This window comes from Balaenoptera musculus, chromosome 12 (genome assembly GCF_009873245.2).
Source record: "Balaenoptera musculus isolate JJ_BM4_2016_0621 chromosome 12, mBalMus1.pri.v3, whole genome shotgun sequence".
NCBI lineage: Eukaryota > Metazoa > Chordata > Mammalia > Artiodactyla > Balaenopteridae > Balaenoptera > Balaenoptera musculus.
In genome coordinates, this window is record NC_045796.1 from 829,113 (window position 1) to 849,404 (window position 20,292).

Consider the following 20,292-nt stretch of genomic DNA (forward strand, 5'->3'; position numbering starts at 1 on the left):
TGGGGTAGTGCGTAGACTCCGGGTTCTCGCGAGAATGCCGAGGTGGTGAGGGCGCCGAGCTGCGGGGACTCGTAACCAGGGCGACGGGGGCGGGGCGCTGGTCCTACGCCGCCGGGTGCTCACCTGGATTGCGCGTCCACTTGGCGAGTTCAGCGTCAGGTCCCAGAGGGTCCCCAGGTGAGAAACAGGTGCGCCCGAGGGACCGTTGTCCGGGCACCTGGTACCTGTTCTCTGTTTCTCGTAACCGTGTTACTTCTCGAAATGCTCCTAAGAGAAGCTTCAAACTGAAGTTGTATTTATATTCAGGATTTATTTTGTTAATTTGGAATATGGTGTTAATGGACGCCTGTTGGCCATTGGAAAAGATTCTCCTAAGAAAGATTATGTGCATTTTAGTATCACACTTTCGTGTTGATTCCAATTCCTGTGTTTCATTTTAGAACTTGCTGAATCACTTATGTGGAAAGAGGTAGAGTGTAAATATTAAAAACAGGCAATGACCCTTGTGCTCCTTTCTACAGAACCTGAACTCTGCCAAGTAGCTACAAGATGTGGGTTGGTCATGTTGCTAAGGAGATTGTCATGTGTTGGGTTAAAGAATGTGTCTGTTGCTGCATTGAATAGTTACATTTGCTGTCACCTTTGGGCATGTAAAAGAGACATGACAGACTTAAGGCTGATTATTTTTAGGGGGGTTGATTTGCCTGAAGTTAGGAGAAGTTGTATCCAGGTGGGTAGTTACTGGTTTGGGTTGATGATGAGATGGCACTAGTGGACCTCAACACTTCCTCCTGCAAGAAGTATCTGGTTACCTGTGACACCCACTGAACCGGGGCTGTTCCCAAGTTTAACATTTTCCTGTCAAGAAAGCATATCAGACTGGAATACAAGGGAGTGTGTAGGTTATAGAGATACATCTGGATCTATTTTAAATCATTGGAATAGATTGACTTTAAAACTTCAGCATCATTACTGCTATTGGTAGTCAATGATTTGTGCTTGCCTAACAAGTCATGGTGGTGTGGACTGAAAAAAATGCACAACCTAAAAGGTGAGAGTTATGTTTTATTCGGTGGACATTCTGAGGACTTCAAGCTCAGGAGACAGGACTCTCAGATCACTCTGAGGGACGGCTGTGAAGAGGCAAGGGGGAGGCCAGGATATGTAGGAATTTTTGTAACAAAGACCAGGTAGTCAGAACATCAAAAGATTACTGTCAATTAAAGAAAACCAGATATCTCAGGTTAAGGAATTTAGTGCTTTTCTATATATGGGAAGATGCAAGAGTCTGGGCTCACTGAAATCATTCCTTTGATATGCACTTCAGCTACCTAGGGCCAGTGTCCTGTGTTTTCTCATCCTGAGTCCCCTCAGGGCGCACCGTTGGGATGCTGTAATGTGATGGTTTGATGGCTGTGACATCCTGTGTTTACTGATACAGCAGACAACGTTCTTCATTCACATGTCATAAAAGTACAAAATTTGTGTTTCAAGAACCACAGGTTTGTAAAATCAGGCTTTCCTCAGCCTGACCAACAGAAAGAGTGTATCAATTTTTTTTAATTAAGCAGCTAAATATAAAGAGTAGTAATACCTTTTAAAGTGTTTAATAACTTAAGAAAGGACTTAAAGTCACGGGAATGCCTGAGTATAATTTGGTAGTGTTCCCATACCTCCGTGATCAGCCATTGCTCCATTTTTATACTAGTTCTGTCCTCAGAGGAGCTAGAATTAGAACCTGTCTCTGGTTTTGGCGAATGTGGAGAACTTTATATTTCCTTTTGCTACAAAGTAAGCCATTAAGGGTACTTTAATTATGCTGCCTGTGGGCACTCAACCTGCTGTCTGACTACCACACTATGTTTTCCTAACTCAAGAATAAATTGGCACATCTCTGGCTGGCTTAGCTGCTAAAAGAGAAAGATTATGATCTTTTTTACTCAAAAGGGAGTAGTTTTCTCTTTCTAAAAAATATACATATACACATTTATACAAAGAAAAAAAAAACAGAAGGAGATGTGCAAGGTTTTAACAGTGGTGCCCCTTGTTTTTTTTTCTAGTCTGGATTTTCTAATTTTGTGCAATTTACATGCTCTGCTGTATCAGTGAAAGGGTCTTGAATGTACAGCCTCTAGCTGTCTGGGATTTACTGACTTAACTTTAAAACAATGGTCTCTCTAGCAGCCACTGTCTCCAGATTTTCCTAAGGTGCTTCTGTAGCCTGAGATACACGAGAACCTTATTAGAAACTAACTGTAGTGTGTCCTCTGAGACTTGTTCCTGTGATGCGCATATTGGACTCTTACATTGATTTTCCACGGGGAAGACACAGCAAGGAGGGGAGGTAGAGAGGGAAAGGCCAACTCTATTATTTTTGCATTGTTTAAATATTTTGCATTGTATTGCTTTTGTACATGAAAAAGGTTAAAGGATTTCTGTCAGTGTGGGTAGACTAGTGCAGAGGCAGAGGACCCTGACAGATAATAGCATGTGTCCTGCCCACAGGGTCCTTGTGGCTGTTGGGGCCGGATGCCGCGCCTCAGCATCTCTCCGTCTGGTGGGTCCCTCCTCAGCAGGCCCTCCAAGGCCTCTCCATCTAGCCAGGGGGTGGGGGGAGGGAAGAGAGTCGGGTGGGAGGGTTTTCTGGGCTGGGTTGTAAGTGGCCTACGTTGCTTATCCCACATACTCCCTTGTTCCTGCTGCCCTGGCCAGAACTCAACCATGTGGTGGCACTTAGCTCCAAGGGAAGCTGGATCTTGTAGTTTCCAGAAGGGAAGGGAATGGTTTGGGGAACAGGGGCAGCCTCCGTTATCTGACTAAAGCCAGAAGTCCGCTTCGGCTCTGAGCCCACAAGGAGAACCCACCTCCCCGGGGCACAACCTGGGCAGGGCAGCCAGCAGGACACAGAGGACTCCCAGCATGCACTGCTCTCCCCGTCAGGCCCAGACGTGGTTCCTCATGGTCCCGTGACCCATGAACTGCTCCCCCTCCGGAGACTCTCCCCTTCCTACGGGAGACAGGTCCACAGCAGTGCTGAAATCAGGTGGAGTGGGTGTTGGAGGAGGTTCCCAAGTGGACCCTGACTCTGCTGCCTGGGGACCGGACGGTGGTTTTCTGAAGCCTGTGGTCCTCCCCTCAGACCTTCCCCTCCATGGCCTCGTGTAAAGTGGTCTGTGAGGAGGGGGCTGCCGTGGTCCCTCTCCTGCAGCCGTGGAGACGGGGGCCCAGAGACGCTCAGTCCTAAGCAGTCAGCCGTCGTGCCTGCTGTGCCCTTTCTCCGGCCTCCTGGCTCTCCCAGGAGCACGTGGGCTCCTGGCTGTGTTCATCCTGTCAGCGCCGCCTGCCAGCCGGCAGCTCTACCTCCGTCCCGCCGGGTGTGCTGTTCAATCCTGACTTTTTCTTTTCTTTGTGCGCACTTGCTCTCCTGTCTCTCTTGAAACTGAATGGCTAAGACCTGGAGGTTATGGGAAACTAAAGGCTTGAGTGGGAAGGTAACCTTCCTTGACCTGACCTTTCCGGGAAGGCTGAGTCTAGATGGTCCCTGGTCTCTTTGGAGCTTTGAGGGGCAACCCATTCCAGTTTGCCTCCCTGAAGCCCCCAGGCTTCTGGATACTTTCTGTTTCCACTCGTTTCTGCTTGCTTGAGCCAACTTTAAGTGTGGGCTACCAATGCTGGTTCTTTCCCATCATTTCCTTGAGGGCTACAGGATCAGAGAGAGGGGTCTGCCTTCCAGGTCATTACAAAGTGGAGTTTAACCAGATGCTCCGTCACCGTGGACCATCTGCACACCGGGTTCTGCGTGCGTCTGGGCAGGCTTTTGCAAATAATCTCACGTTTCAGGGCCTGACACAGTAGAAGTTCGTTTCCTGCTTTTCACCACTCCAACCCAGTGCTGCTGGTCAGGGGAGCCCTACTGGGTAGCAGCTCAGGTGACCAGGTGCTTTCCACTAAGCGCGCTGTCTCTTGGTGTTCCGGTGGACGGAGGCTCGTGCCGCTGGGGCCGAGCTGTGCGTAGGGCTGCAACTTCTCCCTGCGTTCAGCTGGGTTGTGTGACTTCCAGAGAGGCCAGGAAATGTGGTTTGGCTGTAGGGAGAAAGTGGAAGGGGTTTTTTGGTGAAAAACTAGCAGGAGAAGAAGGCGTACTAGGAGGCTGCGGAATTCGCGTCTCCGCACAACTAGGGCACCTACCAGGCACCGGTGGGGGACCACGGACACCAAAGGGGATAGGAGGAACCCCGAGCGACCGGTTGTTTCAATTATAGTTTTATTTTTCCTAATATGTTTTTTATCTTTCTAATTTTATTTTGTTTTCTATTCTTTGATATTGTACGGCTTCTTTCTTTCTTTCTTTCTTTTCTTTCTTTCTTTCTTTTTCTTTCTTTCTCTCTCTCTCCCTCCCACCCTCCCTCTCTCTCTCTCTTTCTTTCTTTCTTTCCACAAAGCTTGTGGGACCTCAGTTCCCAGGCCGGAGGTCGGGCCCAAGCGCCTGTGGTGGGAGCTCCGAGTCCAAACTGCTGGACTGACAGAGAACCTCAGACCCCAGGGAATATTAATCGATGTGAGGCCTCCCAGAGGTCCTCATCTCAGCACCAAGACCCGGCTCTATCCAACTGCCTGCAAACTCCAGTGCTGGATGTCTCAGGCCAAACAACCAGTAAGACAGGAATACAGCTCCACCCATCAAAAAAAAAAAAAATGAAACGACAGAAAAATATGTTATAGACGAAGGACCAAGATAAAAACCTACAAGACCAAATAAATAAAGACAAAATAGGCAACCTACCTGAAAAAGAATTCAGAGTAATGATAGTAAAGATGATCCAAAATCTCAGAAACAGAATGGAGAAAATACAAGAAACATTTAACAAGGATCTAGAAGAACTAAGGAGCAAACAAACAGTGATGAACGACACAATTACTGAAATTAAAAATACTCTAGAAGGAATCAATAGCAGAATAACTGAGGCAGAAGAACGGATAAGTGAGTTGGAAGATAAAATGGTGGAAATAACTTCCAGGGCACAGAGTAAAGAAAAAAGAATGAAAAGAATTGAAGGCAGTCTCAGAGACCCCTGGGACAACATTAAACACACCAACATTCGAATTATAGGGGTCCCAGAAGAAGAAGAGAAAAAGAAAGGGTCTGGGAAAATATTTGAAGAGATTATAGTCAAAAACTTCCCTAACAGGGGAAAGGAAATAGCCACCCAAGTCCAGGAAGCACAGAGAGTAACATACAGGATAAACCCAAAGAGAAACACACCCAGATACATATTAATCAAACTATCAAAATTAAATACAAAGAAAAAATATTAAAAGCAGCAAGCGAAAAGCAACAAATAACATACAAGGGAATCCCCATAAGGTTAACAGCTGATCTTTCAGCAGAAACTCTGCAAGCCAGAAGGGAGTGGCAGGACATATTTAAAGTGATGAAAGGGAAGAACCTACAACCAAGATTACTCTACCCAGCAAGGATCTCATTCAGATTTGATGGAGAAATTAAAAACTTTACAGACAAGCAAAAGTTAAGAGAATTCAGCACCACCAAACCAGCTCTACAACAAACGCTAAAGGAACTTTTCTAGGCGGGAAACTCAAGAGAAGGAAAAGACCTACAGAAACAAACTCAAAACAATTAAGAAAATGGTAATAGGAACATATATATCAATAATTAACTTAAATATAAATGGATTAAATGCTCCAACCAAAAGACACAGACTGGCTGAATGGATACAGAAGCAAGACCCGTACATATGCTGTCTACAAGAGACCCACTTCAGACCTAGGGACACATACAGACTGAAAGTGAGGGGATGGAAAAAGATATTCCATGCAAATGGAAATCAAAAGAAAGCTGGAGTAGCAATTCTCATGTCAGACAAAATAGATTTTAAAATAAAAACTATTACAAGAGACAAAGAAGGACACTCTATGATGATCAAGGGATCAATCCAAGAAGATATAACAATTATAAATATTTATGCACCCAGCATAGGAGCAACTCAATACATAAGGCAGCTGCTAACAGCCATAAAAGAGGAAATTGACAGTAACACAATAATAGTAGGGGACTTTAACACCCCACTTTCACCAATGGACAGATCATCCAAATTGAAAATTAATAAGGAAACACAAGCTTTTAATGACACATGAAATAAGATGGACTTAATTGACATTTATAGGACATTCCATCCAAAAAACAACAGAATACACTTTCTTCTCAAGTGCACATGGAACATTCTCCAGGATAGACCATATCTTGGCTCACAAATCAAGCCTTAGTAAATTTAAGAAAATTGAAATTGTATCAGGTATCTTTTCTGACCACAACGCTATGAGACTAGATATCAATTACAGGAAAAAAACTGTAAAAAATACAAACACATGGAGGCTAAACAATACGCTGCTAAATAACCAAGAGACCACTGAAGAAATCAAGGAAGAAATAAAAAAATACCTAGAAACAAATGACAATGAAAACATGACAACCCAAAACCTATTTGATGCAGCAAAAGCAGTTCTATGAGGGAAGTTTATAGCAATACAGTCCTACCTCAAGAAACAAGAAAAATCTCAAATAAACAATCTAACCTTACACCTAAAGGAACTAGAGAAAGAAGAACAAACAAAACTCAAAGTTAGCAGAAGGAAAGAAATCATACAGATTTTAGACTCAAAAGGGATGTTTTCCTGGCTGCAGGATAATGGGTTTTAAGCTTTTTCTCACTTATTTATAATAGCTCTCTAATTTTTAAGGATAGTTGATAAAGAATGTCACTTGCCATCCCAGTAAACAATGAATGTTGTCTGCCATTAAGCCGTCTGCCACCGTGCACCCTGAGGGGACTCAGGATGGGGAAAACCAGGGTACTGGCCCTAGGTAGGTAAGGTGCATACCTAAGGAATGATTTCAACGAGCCTAGACTCTTGCATCTTCCTATGTATATAAAAGCATGAAAAGCATTAACTTCAGATGTCTGTTCTTTGTGATTAGCAGTAATCTTTCATTGTTCGACTACAGGTTTCTTGTTCATTTGTTTGTTTTGTTTTTTTTTCAGCAAAAACTCCTGTATATCCTGGCTCTTCCCTGACCACTTCGGAGCAGGTCCTCAGACCCATGTGAGAGGCTGCCTCCCAGGCTATAGTCCTCAGTAAGTTCCCCGAATAAAACTTAACTCTCAACTTTCAGGTTGTGCGTTTTTCTTCAATTGACAGGATGTTGATTCTTTGTCTTTATTGTTTCAGATTTTTTCGATACTTTTTCTCTTTGTTTTTTATTTTATTTTATTTTATTTTTGAATTTTTGAATTTTATTTAATTTATTTTTTTTATACAGCAGATTCTCATTAGTTATCCATTTTATACATATTAGTGTATACATGTCAATCCCAATCTCCCAATTCATTCCCCCCCCCCCCCACTTTCCCCCCTTGGTGTCCATACATTTGTTCTCTACATCTGTGTCTCTATTTCTGCCCAGCAAACCGGTTCATCTGTACCATTTTTCTAGGTTCCACATATATGCGTTAATATACAATATTTGTTTATCTCTTTCTGCCTACTTCACTCTGTATGACAGTCTCTAGATCCATCCACGTGTCTACAAATGACCCAATTTCGTTCCTTTTTATGGCTGAGTAATATTCCATTATATATATGTGCCATATCTTCTTTATCCATTCGTCTGTCGATGGACACTTAGGTTGCTTCCATGTCCTGGCTATTATAAACAATGCTGCAATAAACATTGGGGTGCATGTGTCTTTTTGAATTATGGTTTTCTCTGGGTATATGCCCAGTAGTGGGATTGCTGGATCATATGGTAATTTTATTTTTAGTTTTTTAAGGAACCTCCATACTGTTCTCCATAGTGGCTGTATCAATTTACATTCCCACCAACAGTGCAAGAGGGTTCCCTTTTCTCCACACCTCTCCAGCATTTGTTGTTTGTGGATTTTCTGATGATGCCCATTCTAAATGGTGTGAGGTGATAACTCATTGTAGTTTTGATTTGCATTTCTCTAATAATTAGTGACATTGAGCAGCTTTTCATGTGCTTCTTGGCCATCTGTATGTCTTCTTTGGAGAAATGTCTATTTAGGTCTTCTGCCCACTTTTGGATAGGGTTGTTTGTTTTTTTTTACTATTGAGCTGCATGAGCTGTTTATATATTTTGGAGATTAATCCTTTGTCCGTTGATTCGTTTGCAAATATTTTCTCCCATTCTGAGGGTTGTCGTTTTATCTCGTTTGTAGTTTGCTTTGCAAAAGCTTTTAAGTTTCATTAGGTCCCATTTGTTTATTGTTTTTATTTCCATTACTCTAGGAGGTGGATCAAAAAAGATCTTGCTATGATTTATGTCAAAGAGTGTTCTTCCTATGTTTTCCTCTCTGAGTTTTATAGTGTCCAGTCTTACATTTAGGTCTCTAATCCATTTTGAGTTTATTTTTGTGTATGGTGTTAGGGAGTGTTCTGATTTCATTCTTTTACATGTAGCTGTCCAGTTTTCCCAGCACCACTTATTGAAGAGACTGTCTTTCTCTATTGTATATCCTTGCCTCCTTTGTCATAGATTAGTTGACCATAGGTGCGTGGGTTTACCTCTGGGCTTTCTATCCTGTTCCATTGATCTATATTTCTGTTTTTATGCCAGTACCATATTGTTTTGATTACTGTAGCTTTGTAGTATAGTCCGAAGTCAGGTAGTCTGATTCCTCCAGCTCTGTTTTTTCCCCTCAAGACTGCTTTGGCTATTCGGGGTCTTTTGTGTATCCATACAAATTTTGAGATTTTTTGTTCTAGTTCCGTAAAAAATGCCATTGGTAATTTGATAGGGATTGCATTGAATCTGTAGATTGCTTTGGGTAGTATAGTCATTTTCACAATATTGATTCTTCCAATCCAAGAACATGGTATATCTCTCCATCTGTTGGTATCATCTTTAATTCCTTTCATCAGTGTTTTATAGTTTTCTGCATACAGGTCTTTTTTCTCCCTAGGTAGGTTTATTCCTAGGTATTTTATTCTGTTTGTTGTAATGGTAAATGGGAGTGTTTCCTTAATTTCTCTTTCAGATTTTTCATCATTAGTGTATAGGAATGCAAGAGATTTCTGTGCATTAATTTTGTATCCTGCAGCTTTACCAGATTCATTGATTAGCTCTAGTAGTTTTCTGGTGGCATGTTTAGGATTCTCGGTATCATGTCATCTGCAAACAGTGACAGTTTTACTTCTTCTTTTCCAATTTGTATTCCTTTTCTTTCTTTTTCTTCTCTGATTGCCATGGCTAGGACTTCCAAAACTATGTTGAATAATAGTGGTGAGAGTGGACATCCTTGTCTTGTTCCTGATCTTAGAGGAAATGCTTTCAGTTTTTCACCATTGAGAATGATGTTTGCTGTGGGTTTGTCGTATATGGCCTTTATTATGTTGAGGTAGGTTCCCTCTATGCCCACTTTCTGGAGAGTTTTTATCATAAATGGGAGTTGAATTTTGTCATAAGCTTTTTCTGCATCTATTGAGATGATCATAAGGTTTTTATTCTTCAGTTTGTTAATATGGTGTATCACATTGATTGATTTGCATATATATTGAAGAATCCTTGCATCCCTGAGATAAATCCTGCTTGATCATGGTGTGTGATCCTTTTAATGTGTTGTTGGATTCTGTTTGCTAGTATTTTGTTGAGGACTTTTGCATCTGTATTCATCAGTAATATTGGTCTGTAATTCTCTTTTTTGTAGTATCTTTGTCTGGTTTTGGTATCAGGGTGATGGTGGCCTCATAGAATGAGTTTGGGAGTGTTCCTTCCTGTGCAATTTTTTGGTAGAGTTTGAGAAGGATGGGTGTTAGGTCTTCTCTAAATGTTCGATAGAATTCACCTGTGAAGCCATCTGGTCCTGGACTTTTGTTTGTTGGAAGACTTTTAATCACAGTCTCAATTTCATTACTTGTGATTGGTCTGTTCATATTTTCTATTTCTTCCTGGGTCAGTCTTGGAAGGTTATACCTTTCTAAGAATTTGTTCATTTCTTCCAGGTTGTCCATTTTATTGGCATAGAGTTGCTTGTAGTAGTCTCTTAGGATGCTTTGTATTTCTGTGGTGTCTGTTGTAACTTCTCCTTTTTCATTTCTAATTTTATTGACTTGAGTCCTCTCCCTCTTTTTCTTGATGAGTCTGGCTAATGGTTTATCAATTTTGTTTATCTTCTCAAAGAACCAGCTTTTAGTTTTATTGATCTTTGCTATTGTTTTCTTTGTTTCTTTTTCATTTATTTCTTCTCTGATCTTTATGATTTCTTTCCTTCTACTAACTTTGGGTTTTGTTTGTTCTTCTTTCTCTAGTTCCTTTAGGTGTAAGGTTAGATTGTTTATTTGAGATTTTTCTTGTTTCTTGAGGTAGGCTTGTATTGCTCTAAACTTCCCTCTTAGAACTGCTTTTGCTGCATCCCATAGGTTTTGGATCATCGTGTTTTCATTGTCATTTGTCTCTAGGTGTTTTTTGATTTCCTCTTTGATTTCTTCAGTGATCTCTTGGTTATTTAGTAACGAATTGTTTAGCCTCCATGTGTTTGTGTTTTTTTTTCCCTGTAATTGATTTCTAATCTCATAGTGTTGTGGTCAGAAAAGATGCTTAATATGATTTCAGTTTTCTTAAATTTACTGAGGCTTGATTTGTGACCCAAGATGTGATCTATCCTGGAGAATGTTCCATGTGCACTTGAGAAGAAAGTGTAATCTGCTGTTTTTGGATGGAATGTCCTATAAATATCAATTAAATCTATCTGGTCTATTGTGTCATTTAAAGCTTCTGTTTCCTTATTAATTTTCTGTTTGGATGATCTGTCCATTGGTGTAAGTGAGGTGTTAAAGTCCCCCACTATTATTGTGTTACTGTCAATTTCCTCTTTTATAGCTGTTAGCAGTTGCCTTATGTACTGAGTTGCTCCTATGTTGGGTGCATAAATATTTATAATTGTTATATCTTCTTGGATTGATCCCTTGATCATTATGTAGTGTCCTTCCTTGTCTCTTGGAACATTCTTTATTTTAAAGTCTATTTTATCTGATATGAGTATTGCTACTCCAGCTTTCTTTTGATTTCCATTTGCATGGAATATCTTTTTCCATACCCTCACTTTCAGTCTGTATGTGTCCCTAGGTCTGAAGTGGGTCTCTTGTAGACAGCATATATATGGATCTTGTTTTTGTATCCATTCAGCCAGTCTGTGTCTTTTGGTTGGAGCATTTAATCCATTCATGTTTAAGGTAATTATTGATATGTATGTTCCTATTAATATTTACTTAATTGTTATGGGTTTTTTTTTAAGCTATTTTAAATTATTTATTTATTTATATTTATGGCTGTGTTGGGTCTTTGCTTCTGTGCGAGGGCTTTCTCTAGTTGTGGCAAGTGGGGGGCCACTCTTCATCGCGGTGCGCGGGCCTCTCACTATCGCGGCCTCTCTTGTTGCGGAGCACAGGCTCCAGACGTGCAGGCTCAGTAACTGGCTCACGGTCCTAGTTGCTCCGTGGCATGTGGGATCTTCCCAGACCAGGGCTCGAACCCGTGTCCCCTGCATTAGCAGGCAGTTTCTCAACCACTGTGCCACCAGGGAAGCCCTGTGGGTTTGTTTTTGTAGGCCTTTTCTTCTCTTGTGTTTCCTGCTTAGAGAAGTTCCTTTAGCATTTGTTGTAGAGCTGGTTTGGTGGTGCTTAATTCTCTTAGCTTTTGCTTGTCTGTAAAGCTTTTGATTTCTCCGTCGAATCTGAATGAGATCCTTGCTGGGTAGAGTAATCTTGGATGTAGTTTCTTCCCTTTCATCACTTTAAATATATCGTGCTACTCCCTTATGGCTTGTAGACTTTCTGCTGAGAAATCAGCTGTTAACCTTATGGGAGTTCCCTTGTACATTATTTGTCATTTTTCCCTTGTTGCTTTCAATAATTTTTCTTTGTCTTTAATTTTTGTCAGTTTGATTACTATGTGTCTTGTCGTGTTTCTCCTTGGATTTATCCTGCCTGGGAATCTCTGTGCTTCCTGGACTTGGGTGGCTATTTCCTTTCCCCTGTTAGGGAAATTTTTGACTATAACCTCTTCAAATATTTTCTCGGGCCCTTTCTCTCTCTCTTCTCCTTCTGGGACCCCTATAATGCAAATGTTGTTGCATTTAATGTTGTCCCAGAGTTCTCTTAGTCTGTCTTCATTTCTTTTCATTCTTTTTTCTTTATTCTGTTCCACGGCAGAGAATTCCACCATTCTGTCTTCCAGGTCACTTATCTGTTCTTCTGCCTCAGTTATTCTGCTGTTGACTCCTTCTAGAGTATTTTTCATTTCAGTAATTGTATTGTTCATCTCCATTTGTTCTTTAATTCTTCTGGGTGTTTGTTATATATTTCTTGCATCTTCTCGATCTTTGCCTCCATTCTTTTTCTGATGTCCTGCATCATCTTCACTATCATTATTCTGAATACTTTTTCTGGGAGGTTGCCTGTCTCCACTTCATTTAGTTGTTTTTCTGGGGCTTTATCTTGTTCCTTCATCTGGTACATAGCCCTCTGCCTTTTCATCTTGTCTCTCTTTCTGTGAATGTGGTTTTTGTTCCACAGGCTGCAGGATTGTAGTTCTTCTTGCTTCTCCTGTCTGCCTTCTGGTGGATGAGGCTATCTAAGAGGCTTGTGCAAATTTCCTGATGGGAGGGACTGGTGGTGCATAGAGCTGGGTGTTTCCCTGGTGGGCAGAGCTCAGTAAAACTTTAATCCTCTTGTCTGCTGATGGGTGGGGCTGGGTTCCCTCCCTGTTGGTTGTTTGGCCTGAGGTGACCCAACCCTGGAGCCTACCTGGGCTCTTTGGTGGGGCTAATGGCAGACTCTGGGAGGGCTCACGCCAAGGAGTACTTCCCAGAACTTCTGCTGCCAGTGTCCTTGTCCTCACGGTGAGACACAGCCACCCCCACCTCTGCAGGAGACCCTCCGACACTAGCAGGTAGGTCTGGTTCAGTCTCCTATGGGGTCAGTGCTCCTTCCCTGGGTCCCGATGTGCACACTACTTTGTGTGTGCCCTCCAAGAGTGTAGTCTCTGTTTCCCCCAGTCCTGTCAAAGTCCTACAATCAAATCCCACTAGCTTTCAAAGTCTGATTCTCTAGGAATTCCTCCTCCCGTTGCCAGACCCCCAGGTTGGGAAGCCTGACGTGGGGCTCAGAACCTTCACTCCAGCGGGTGGACTTCTGTGGTATAAGTGTTCTCCAGTTTGTGAGTCACCCACCCAGCAGTTATGGGGTTTGATTTCACTGTGATTGTGCCCCTCCTACCGTCTCATTGTGGCTTCTCCTTTGTCTTTGGATGTGGGGTGTCTTTTTTAGTGAGTTGCAGTGTCTTCCTGTCGATGGTTGTTCAGCAGTTGGTTGTGATTCCGGTGCTCTCGCAAGAGGGAGTGAGCGCACGTCCTTCTACTCCGCCATCTTGAACCCTTCGTTGTTTTTTATTTTTTAATGGTGTTTGGTAACCTGCAATCCATCTGAAATTCATTGGTTTTTGCTATTATTTTCCAAGTGTTTGTCTAGTCCCTGAAAATTAAAATGGTCTGTTTCTTACACTCAGGGTGATATTCCTTCGTACTGTATGCCAGCTCAGCTGTCTGTCCAGAGTTCTGTCCTGGGCTCTGCTCAGCCTGTTGGTTAGAATTAGTTGTGATGGGCTGCAACTCAGTGCAAAGGAAAACCACATCTATGTCCTGGGAGAGAGCAGCCCAAACCGTGCATTTGGTCCCGAGGGTTGGCAAATCCTCTTGGGGTTCAAGTCAGAATAAATAGGGTGAGTAGGTTTGGAGGTGGCAGCTCCGAGCATGGTCACCTGCCACTGTGGGCATAGATGCCAAGCCACTGAGGTGGCCCTGAGTGGCAGACCACAGACCCACACTCCTCCCCTCAGTGTGTTTCCTTCTCTGCTGAGGCAACGCTTTCTGGGACCAGATGGGCTGTGAGGTTACATAAAAGCACCTGGTGGAGGTGCCACCCACCACGAGTCACAAAGTGTAGGTGTGGCGATTCCACTGACGAGTCTTATCACTTTCTAATCTTTATGATTTTGTTCTCTGGAAAATGGGAAAAAATATAACCATTTTAAAGGGTTATTGTAAGAATTAAATGGTATAATGTATTATTGATAAACACAAATCTACATGTTAATATCTATGGAAGTACTATTTGCAAATCATGGTGCTAAATTCTATAGGAATTACAGAAGAGATTAAGACAGTTGAAATAAGACAAATACCATACAGTTTATCACAGTTTGATGGGTGGATTCTTAAAAATTTTGAAACAATTGTGACTTTTGATATATTATTTCATCTGTTTCTTGAAATGTTTATGCTTTCAAAACACAGTAGAAGGAGGCACAGTAACTTCCTTTCATCCACTGGGGACACGTACACCCATCATTTCCATGTGCCGGCAGTGCTAGGCACTGGGTACTTTAAAATTATAAAACTTGCAAAGCAAATCATGGTAACTTTGAAACATTTAGCTATTTTTTATATGAAGCTCATTACTGTATCTTGGAAAATGTAAAATAAGTAAGTAAAACCAATTTGTAAATTAGAGAAGAATGTGCTTTAAAATATTCAACACATTTTATTTTTGTTTTTCTCCAAACATCACAGGCTTCTCAAGTCTTTCAAAGTCTCTGATTTATTACTGCAGAGAATGTGTGTCCTGGGGAGATCGGGGCGCACACAAGGCCTGACTGGGTCTGGTGTCTGGCCTTACAGGTGCTAAAATAAGGCCTTCTATCCACCTCCTATTGGAAGTGCTTCCTGCCTTCTCTGGGGTTATTTCCAACAGCGTTTCTTAGGTAGCATGTTTTTGTTTGTCTGCTTTGTCTTGTTAAATCGCGACCCCTGCACCTGCAGGCTGGGAGGTGATTACAGCCCCACCCATCGACCCAGGAGGTGTATGCTGGGGGGTCACCCTCCATGAAGTGGCCTGGGGAGTCTAGATCCGTACATTCCTCGTCGTGCGGGTGGGTGCTGCCTGGGAGCCCCAGCCTGAGGCCCCTCGGCCGGTCCCCTCTGATGGTGAACTTCCCACCGCTGAGGTCCTGCGCTCCTGCTGTCTCAGATTGTGTGCTGTTTCTTTTCATAGTTGGAATGAAATCAGATAGTCCATTATTTAGGGCTCTCTGGTTGGAAATAACAGAGTAGCCTAGACGAAGGGAAATCCCACCAAATCCAAGACAGAAGGAGTAGAGCCAAATGCTGGGACCCGGCGGCCCAGCCCCAGTCCTGCTCTCCTCTACACAGCGCGTCCTCTGCTCCACAGCCCACGGCAGCCTCCCGCCTGCCCTCCGCTTCCGCGTTCTTGGCCTCTGTGCTAATGGGATTCTGGCCCCCGGGACAGAGAATCACTGCAGTTTTGGCAGGTAATCCACCAGGTGTCCACAGCAGATTATACTTTTAGGATCGGCATGACCCTTCACTCGCTGGGTGTTTGAGGGACAAATCTGAAATTCCCCACGAAGAAAGAAAGGGCTGGGCATGGATTGGATAGGAGGGCAAAAAGAGGAAGGAATTAATATTCACTCAAGCTTTGTGCCTGGAAACTTGGAAACTAGGAAAACGGTTGTGCAGTTAAGAGAAATGTGGGCACAGGAAGGGTCTGCAAGGGAAGGAGAGGGTGGGAACTGAGGTGCTGGCTGGCCTTCCGTTGTCCTGCAGAGCCACTGAGCAGGCTCTCTGGGCCAGACCCCCGGCCTGGGCTTGGCTTTCCGCCGTCCTCCCCACCCAGCCCCTCTCGACTCTGACCCCCGGCGCTGCGGCCAGATGGACCTGTGCGTTTCCGGACGGGCAGCCCCGGTTGTCTCAGTTCTTTGTTCAGCAGCCGTCAGTAGCTCCCCAGGGTCACCTGAGCATAAGGATGAGCCCAGCTCTGCGGTCTGTCGGGCGGCGAGCATCCCAGGCTCTCCCCTCGGAGCATCAGCTCCCCCCGCTTCTGAGCCCCGCCCCCTCTCCGCGGGTCGCTGTCCGGAGACGTCTCCTGTCCTAACTACCACTTGCCCGTGAGGCCTGCCCAGGCCGAGCCCACACAGCCAGCGCGGCGACCACATGGCTGGGTTCTTTGAATCTGAACAGCCAGCTTGGTGACCGGATGGCTAGGCGCTTCGCTCACGCCTTTGTAGCTGAGGCCTCAGGTGTGTCTGGGGCCCGTGAGGCGGCGCGGAATCAGGGGTGACCCAGGGCTACTGCCGCGTGTGTATAACCTGCTCGCCGTTACGAAGTTACTGACTGTGAAGTGGGGCAGGTCTGAGACTGTTTCCATGTCTGTCCGTGTGCCACTGATTGATGCTTTATGAGACACAGCCAGTGAACCAGTGGTTGTATACGCCGAGATAACCAACTTTAACGACCCAGAATGTTGTGAACTAGTTGAACGAGTCCCAGATGCGCAACGGGTGTGGATTTGTTTTGTAGTTGACCACGGACTTTGTTCATCAGTGTAGAACATAACTTTGCATCTTAATCGTTGGTAACAGATTTCGATTTTGGTCGTGGCTCGCCGAAAGCACTTCTCGGTGCCGGTGCTGGAGCGTCGTTTGGTCCTCGCGAGGCCTCTGCGAGGGTGGCGTTCCCTCAGTTCCCAGTGGGCGAGCAGGCGCTCCGCGTCGAAGCCGGGTCTGCTCAGTGGGAGCCGTGGCGCTGGAACCGAGGTCTGCTTAACTTGAAAGCCCGTGGGAGCAGTGAGCAGGCATGACAGGGAACCTCCGGGGTGTCAGTGATTTTCTTTTTCTGGGGGGTGGGGAGGGAAGACGAGTCACCAGGTGTGACATGTGTGTGTGATCATACTGGTGATTATGAGTAAACAACAGACTGTCCTCTGCATGAAATACCATACCCATAGTCCTCTTACCTGTACTTTGTGTTTCAGGTTGAAGATGGAAGAACCACAAGAGATTTTCTCCATGAATGATGGCCACGCAGGTGATAGAGTCGTGGAAAAATACCTGGTGGATTCCAAGAAGTCTGCATCCCACGTTCAGCTCGCCTGCAGTGGGCAGTCCTGTGCTTTCCCCTTAGATGGAAACGAGCTTTGTGTACGGGACACCAAGCAACCTCCTCACCAGGTATTTAAAAAGTTAAACGTGTTTGTTGTTAAGTCACAGAGACTTGCCCTCAAGCTCTGTTTCTCTGATGCTGTTTTGGGTGGTTTTGCCCTTTGTGGATTCAGTTACCAGCTATGGGAGAAAAATGCGAACAAAACAAAGCATATTAAGTTTTGACTTTTAGGAGATAAACTGGAATCACTTTATTTAAAAATAAATTTAAATAATTTAAAATCATTTAAAATTTCTTCTTGACTAAGAATATAAACAAGAAGAGGTTCTTAACACAATCAAGACAAGTTGAACTTTTAATTTTAATTGTAGATTTTTAATACAACATTTAAGGGAGTTTATTGTGTTTATTGCAGAATCTTTAACCTCAAACTGATAGAGTTTTAAAGACATCAGTTTTCTTTCTAAAGATTATTTCATGACTAATATAATTATCTTAATACTCTTAAAAACAGGTTTTATTGTAAAAAATAAAAAAGCAAAGTCTATCAACATTTTTGGTATTGGGATAGTTTTTATCTTCATTTTGGGCTTCAGGAGTTTGAGAATAGTGATTACAGTACATACAAACCGAAACTGTATTTGCTTTGAATTTTTCTTTAACTTTCAGTTATGCTGGCAAACACTTTACTAACACTGGAAGCTGTTCATCATTGCTGAAGGGAAATCTGTATTTTGATTTCTTTCCCACTGAGTTAAGAGAGGTTTTTTTGGTTTTTGTTTTTTAAGGAACTCCTTTATTTATTTATTTATTTATTTATTTATTTATTTATATTTTTGGCTGTGTTGGGTCTTCGTTTCTGTGCGAGGGCTTCCTCTAGTTGCGGCAAGCGGGGGGCCACTCTTCATTGCGGTGCGCGGGCCTCTCACTATCGCGGCCTCTCTTGTTGCGGAGCACAGGCTCCAGACGCGCAGGCTCAGTAGTTGTGGCTCACGGGCCCAGTTGCTCCGTGGCATGTGGGATCTTCCCAGACCAGGGCTCGAACCCGTGTCCCCTGCACTGGCAGGCAGATTCTCAACCACTGCGCCACCAAGGAAGACCCAAGAGAGGTTTTTATGTGTTTCTTCAACACAACTTGCATTGATGAGTTGACCCTACATTCTGATCTCTGGCTTGATCTCTCTTGTTTTTTATCGAGCATAAAATACTTAGAAAAATGTGTCCCAGGTGTTAAGTGCACATTGTAGTGATAATAACAAAGTGGATGCAGCCGGGTGGCCACCGCCCAGGTTCTGCCTCAGCTGGTGCTCCCTTCTCTCCTCCCCAAAGGTGGCTCTGGCCCCACTTCTAGCACATAGCTTTGCTCGTGTTTGAACTTTGTATGAATGGTGTCACACATTACACATTCTTTTTTGCTGGTCTCTGGTTTGCCATTATGCTTATGAGATGTATCCACGTTGCTTGTTTTCGTGGCTGTGCAGTACTGCGTTGTATGCCTAGACCACACTTTATCCATTCTACTGTTATTGGAGATTCGGTTGGTTTCCATATTTTGATTGCTACATTCTTTCCTATGTCTTTTGCCGCGCATGTATATACAATTGCTGCGTCTTAAGGAATGCATATATTTAGTCTAAAAGTTAAAGCTCAGATTTCCAAAGTGGTTGTGCCAACCTGTTCTTCTTCACGTGGTGGGCAAGACTTCCAGCCGGTCCACATCCTCACCTGCACTTGGTCCTTTTAATGTTGTCCCTTCTGGTGGGTGTGGTGGTACTTAATTACGATTTGCAATTCCCTGATGATTAATGAGGTTTAACTCCTTTGTGCACGTTTATCGGCCATTTGGACATTCTCTTTTGTGATATATGTGTTCAGTCTCTTGCCATTTTTCTACTGAATTATCTGTTTTTTTCCTATTGATTTGAAGGGGTTCTTTATGTATTCTAAATATAAACTTCATATTAGTGTGCATTTTCTAGAGTTTTATGTAAGAGGAGTCAGGCAGCTTTTACTCGTTTTGTCTGGCTTCTTTCACTTAGAATAATTATGTTGAGATTTATCTACATTGTCGCATGTATCAACAGTTTGTTCTTTTTTTATTATTGAGTAGTATTCCATTGTATGGATATACTGTAATTTGTTTATCCATTCTCCTGCTGGTGGACGTTTAGGTTATTTTCACTTTTAACTATTATAAAGAAAGTTGCTATGAATATTTGTGTGTCTTTTGTTTCAGTAATGTCAGTTAGATCGAGTTGGTTGATAGCGTCCTTCATGTCTTCTATTTGTGACCACCTGCTCTATCAGTTATTGAGAGGGGCATATTGAAATCTATGACTCTAAATGTGAATTTGTCTATCTCTCTTCTTTCAGTTTTGCTCCATGTATTTTGAAGCTCTGTTATTAAGCATGTAAATGTTCAGTATCTTTATGTCTTCTTGGTGAAGTGACTCCATTAACATTATGAAGTGACATCCTTTATCGCTGGTAATATTTCTTACTCTGGAATTTTGGCTACACATTTCTTTTTGCATTCTACTTTTTACTTGCTTTTTGTATTTTGAGGCCATTATTTTTTAAGAGCAGTTTTAGGTTTACAGCAAAATTGAGGGGAAAGTACAGAGAGTCCCTATATACCTGTGATATGCACCCACACATGCATATTTTCCCCCATGCTCGGCATCCTCCAGATGGTACATCTGTTACAGTTGATGAACCTACATTGACATTGCTTTCACCCAAAGTCCATAGTTTGCCTTAGAGTTCACCCTCTGTGTTGTACACTGTGTGGGTTTGGACAAGTGTATAATGATATGTACCCACCACTCTAGTACCATACAGAGTGTTTTCTCTGCCTGAAATTCCTCTGTGCTCTGCTTATTCATACCTCCCTACCCCCTATCTTCTGGCAACCACTGATCTTTTACTGTCTCCAGAGTTCCAGAATGTTGTATGTTGGAATCGTACAGATTGGCTTCTTTCTCTAGTAATATGTATTTAAGGTTGCTCCATGTCTTTCCATGACTTGATAGCTCATTTCTTTTTAGCGCTGAATCATATTCTATTGTCTGGATGGACCAGAGTTTATTTATTCATTCACCTACTAAAGGACATCTTAGTTGCTTTCAAGTTTTGGCAATTATGAATAAAGCTGCTATAAACATAAATTTTTGTGCAAATTTTTGTATGGACATAAATTTTCAACTCCTTTGGTAAATACCAAGGAGCAGGATTGCTG

General features: G+C 42.9%; 1 protein-coding gene across 1 annotated transcript in view; it reads left to right on the plus strand.

Moving 5' to 3' along the window:
- Positions 1 to 39: 39 nt before the first annotated feature.
- Positions 40 to 20,292, plus strand: part of WDR27 (WD repeat domain 27) — a 73,199-nt gene continuing 52,946 nt past the window's right edge. The window contains 3 exon segments of the mRNA XM_036872102.1: positions 40 to 177; positions 7,062 to 7,154; positions 16,927 to 17,122. Of these exon segments, the coding sequence (XP_036727997.1) occupies positions 16,934 to 17,122 (189 nt within the window). The 5' untranslated portion in view covers positions 40 to 177; positions 7,062 to 7,154; positions 16,927 to 16,933.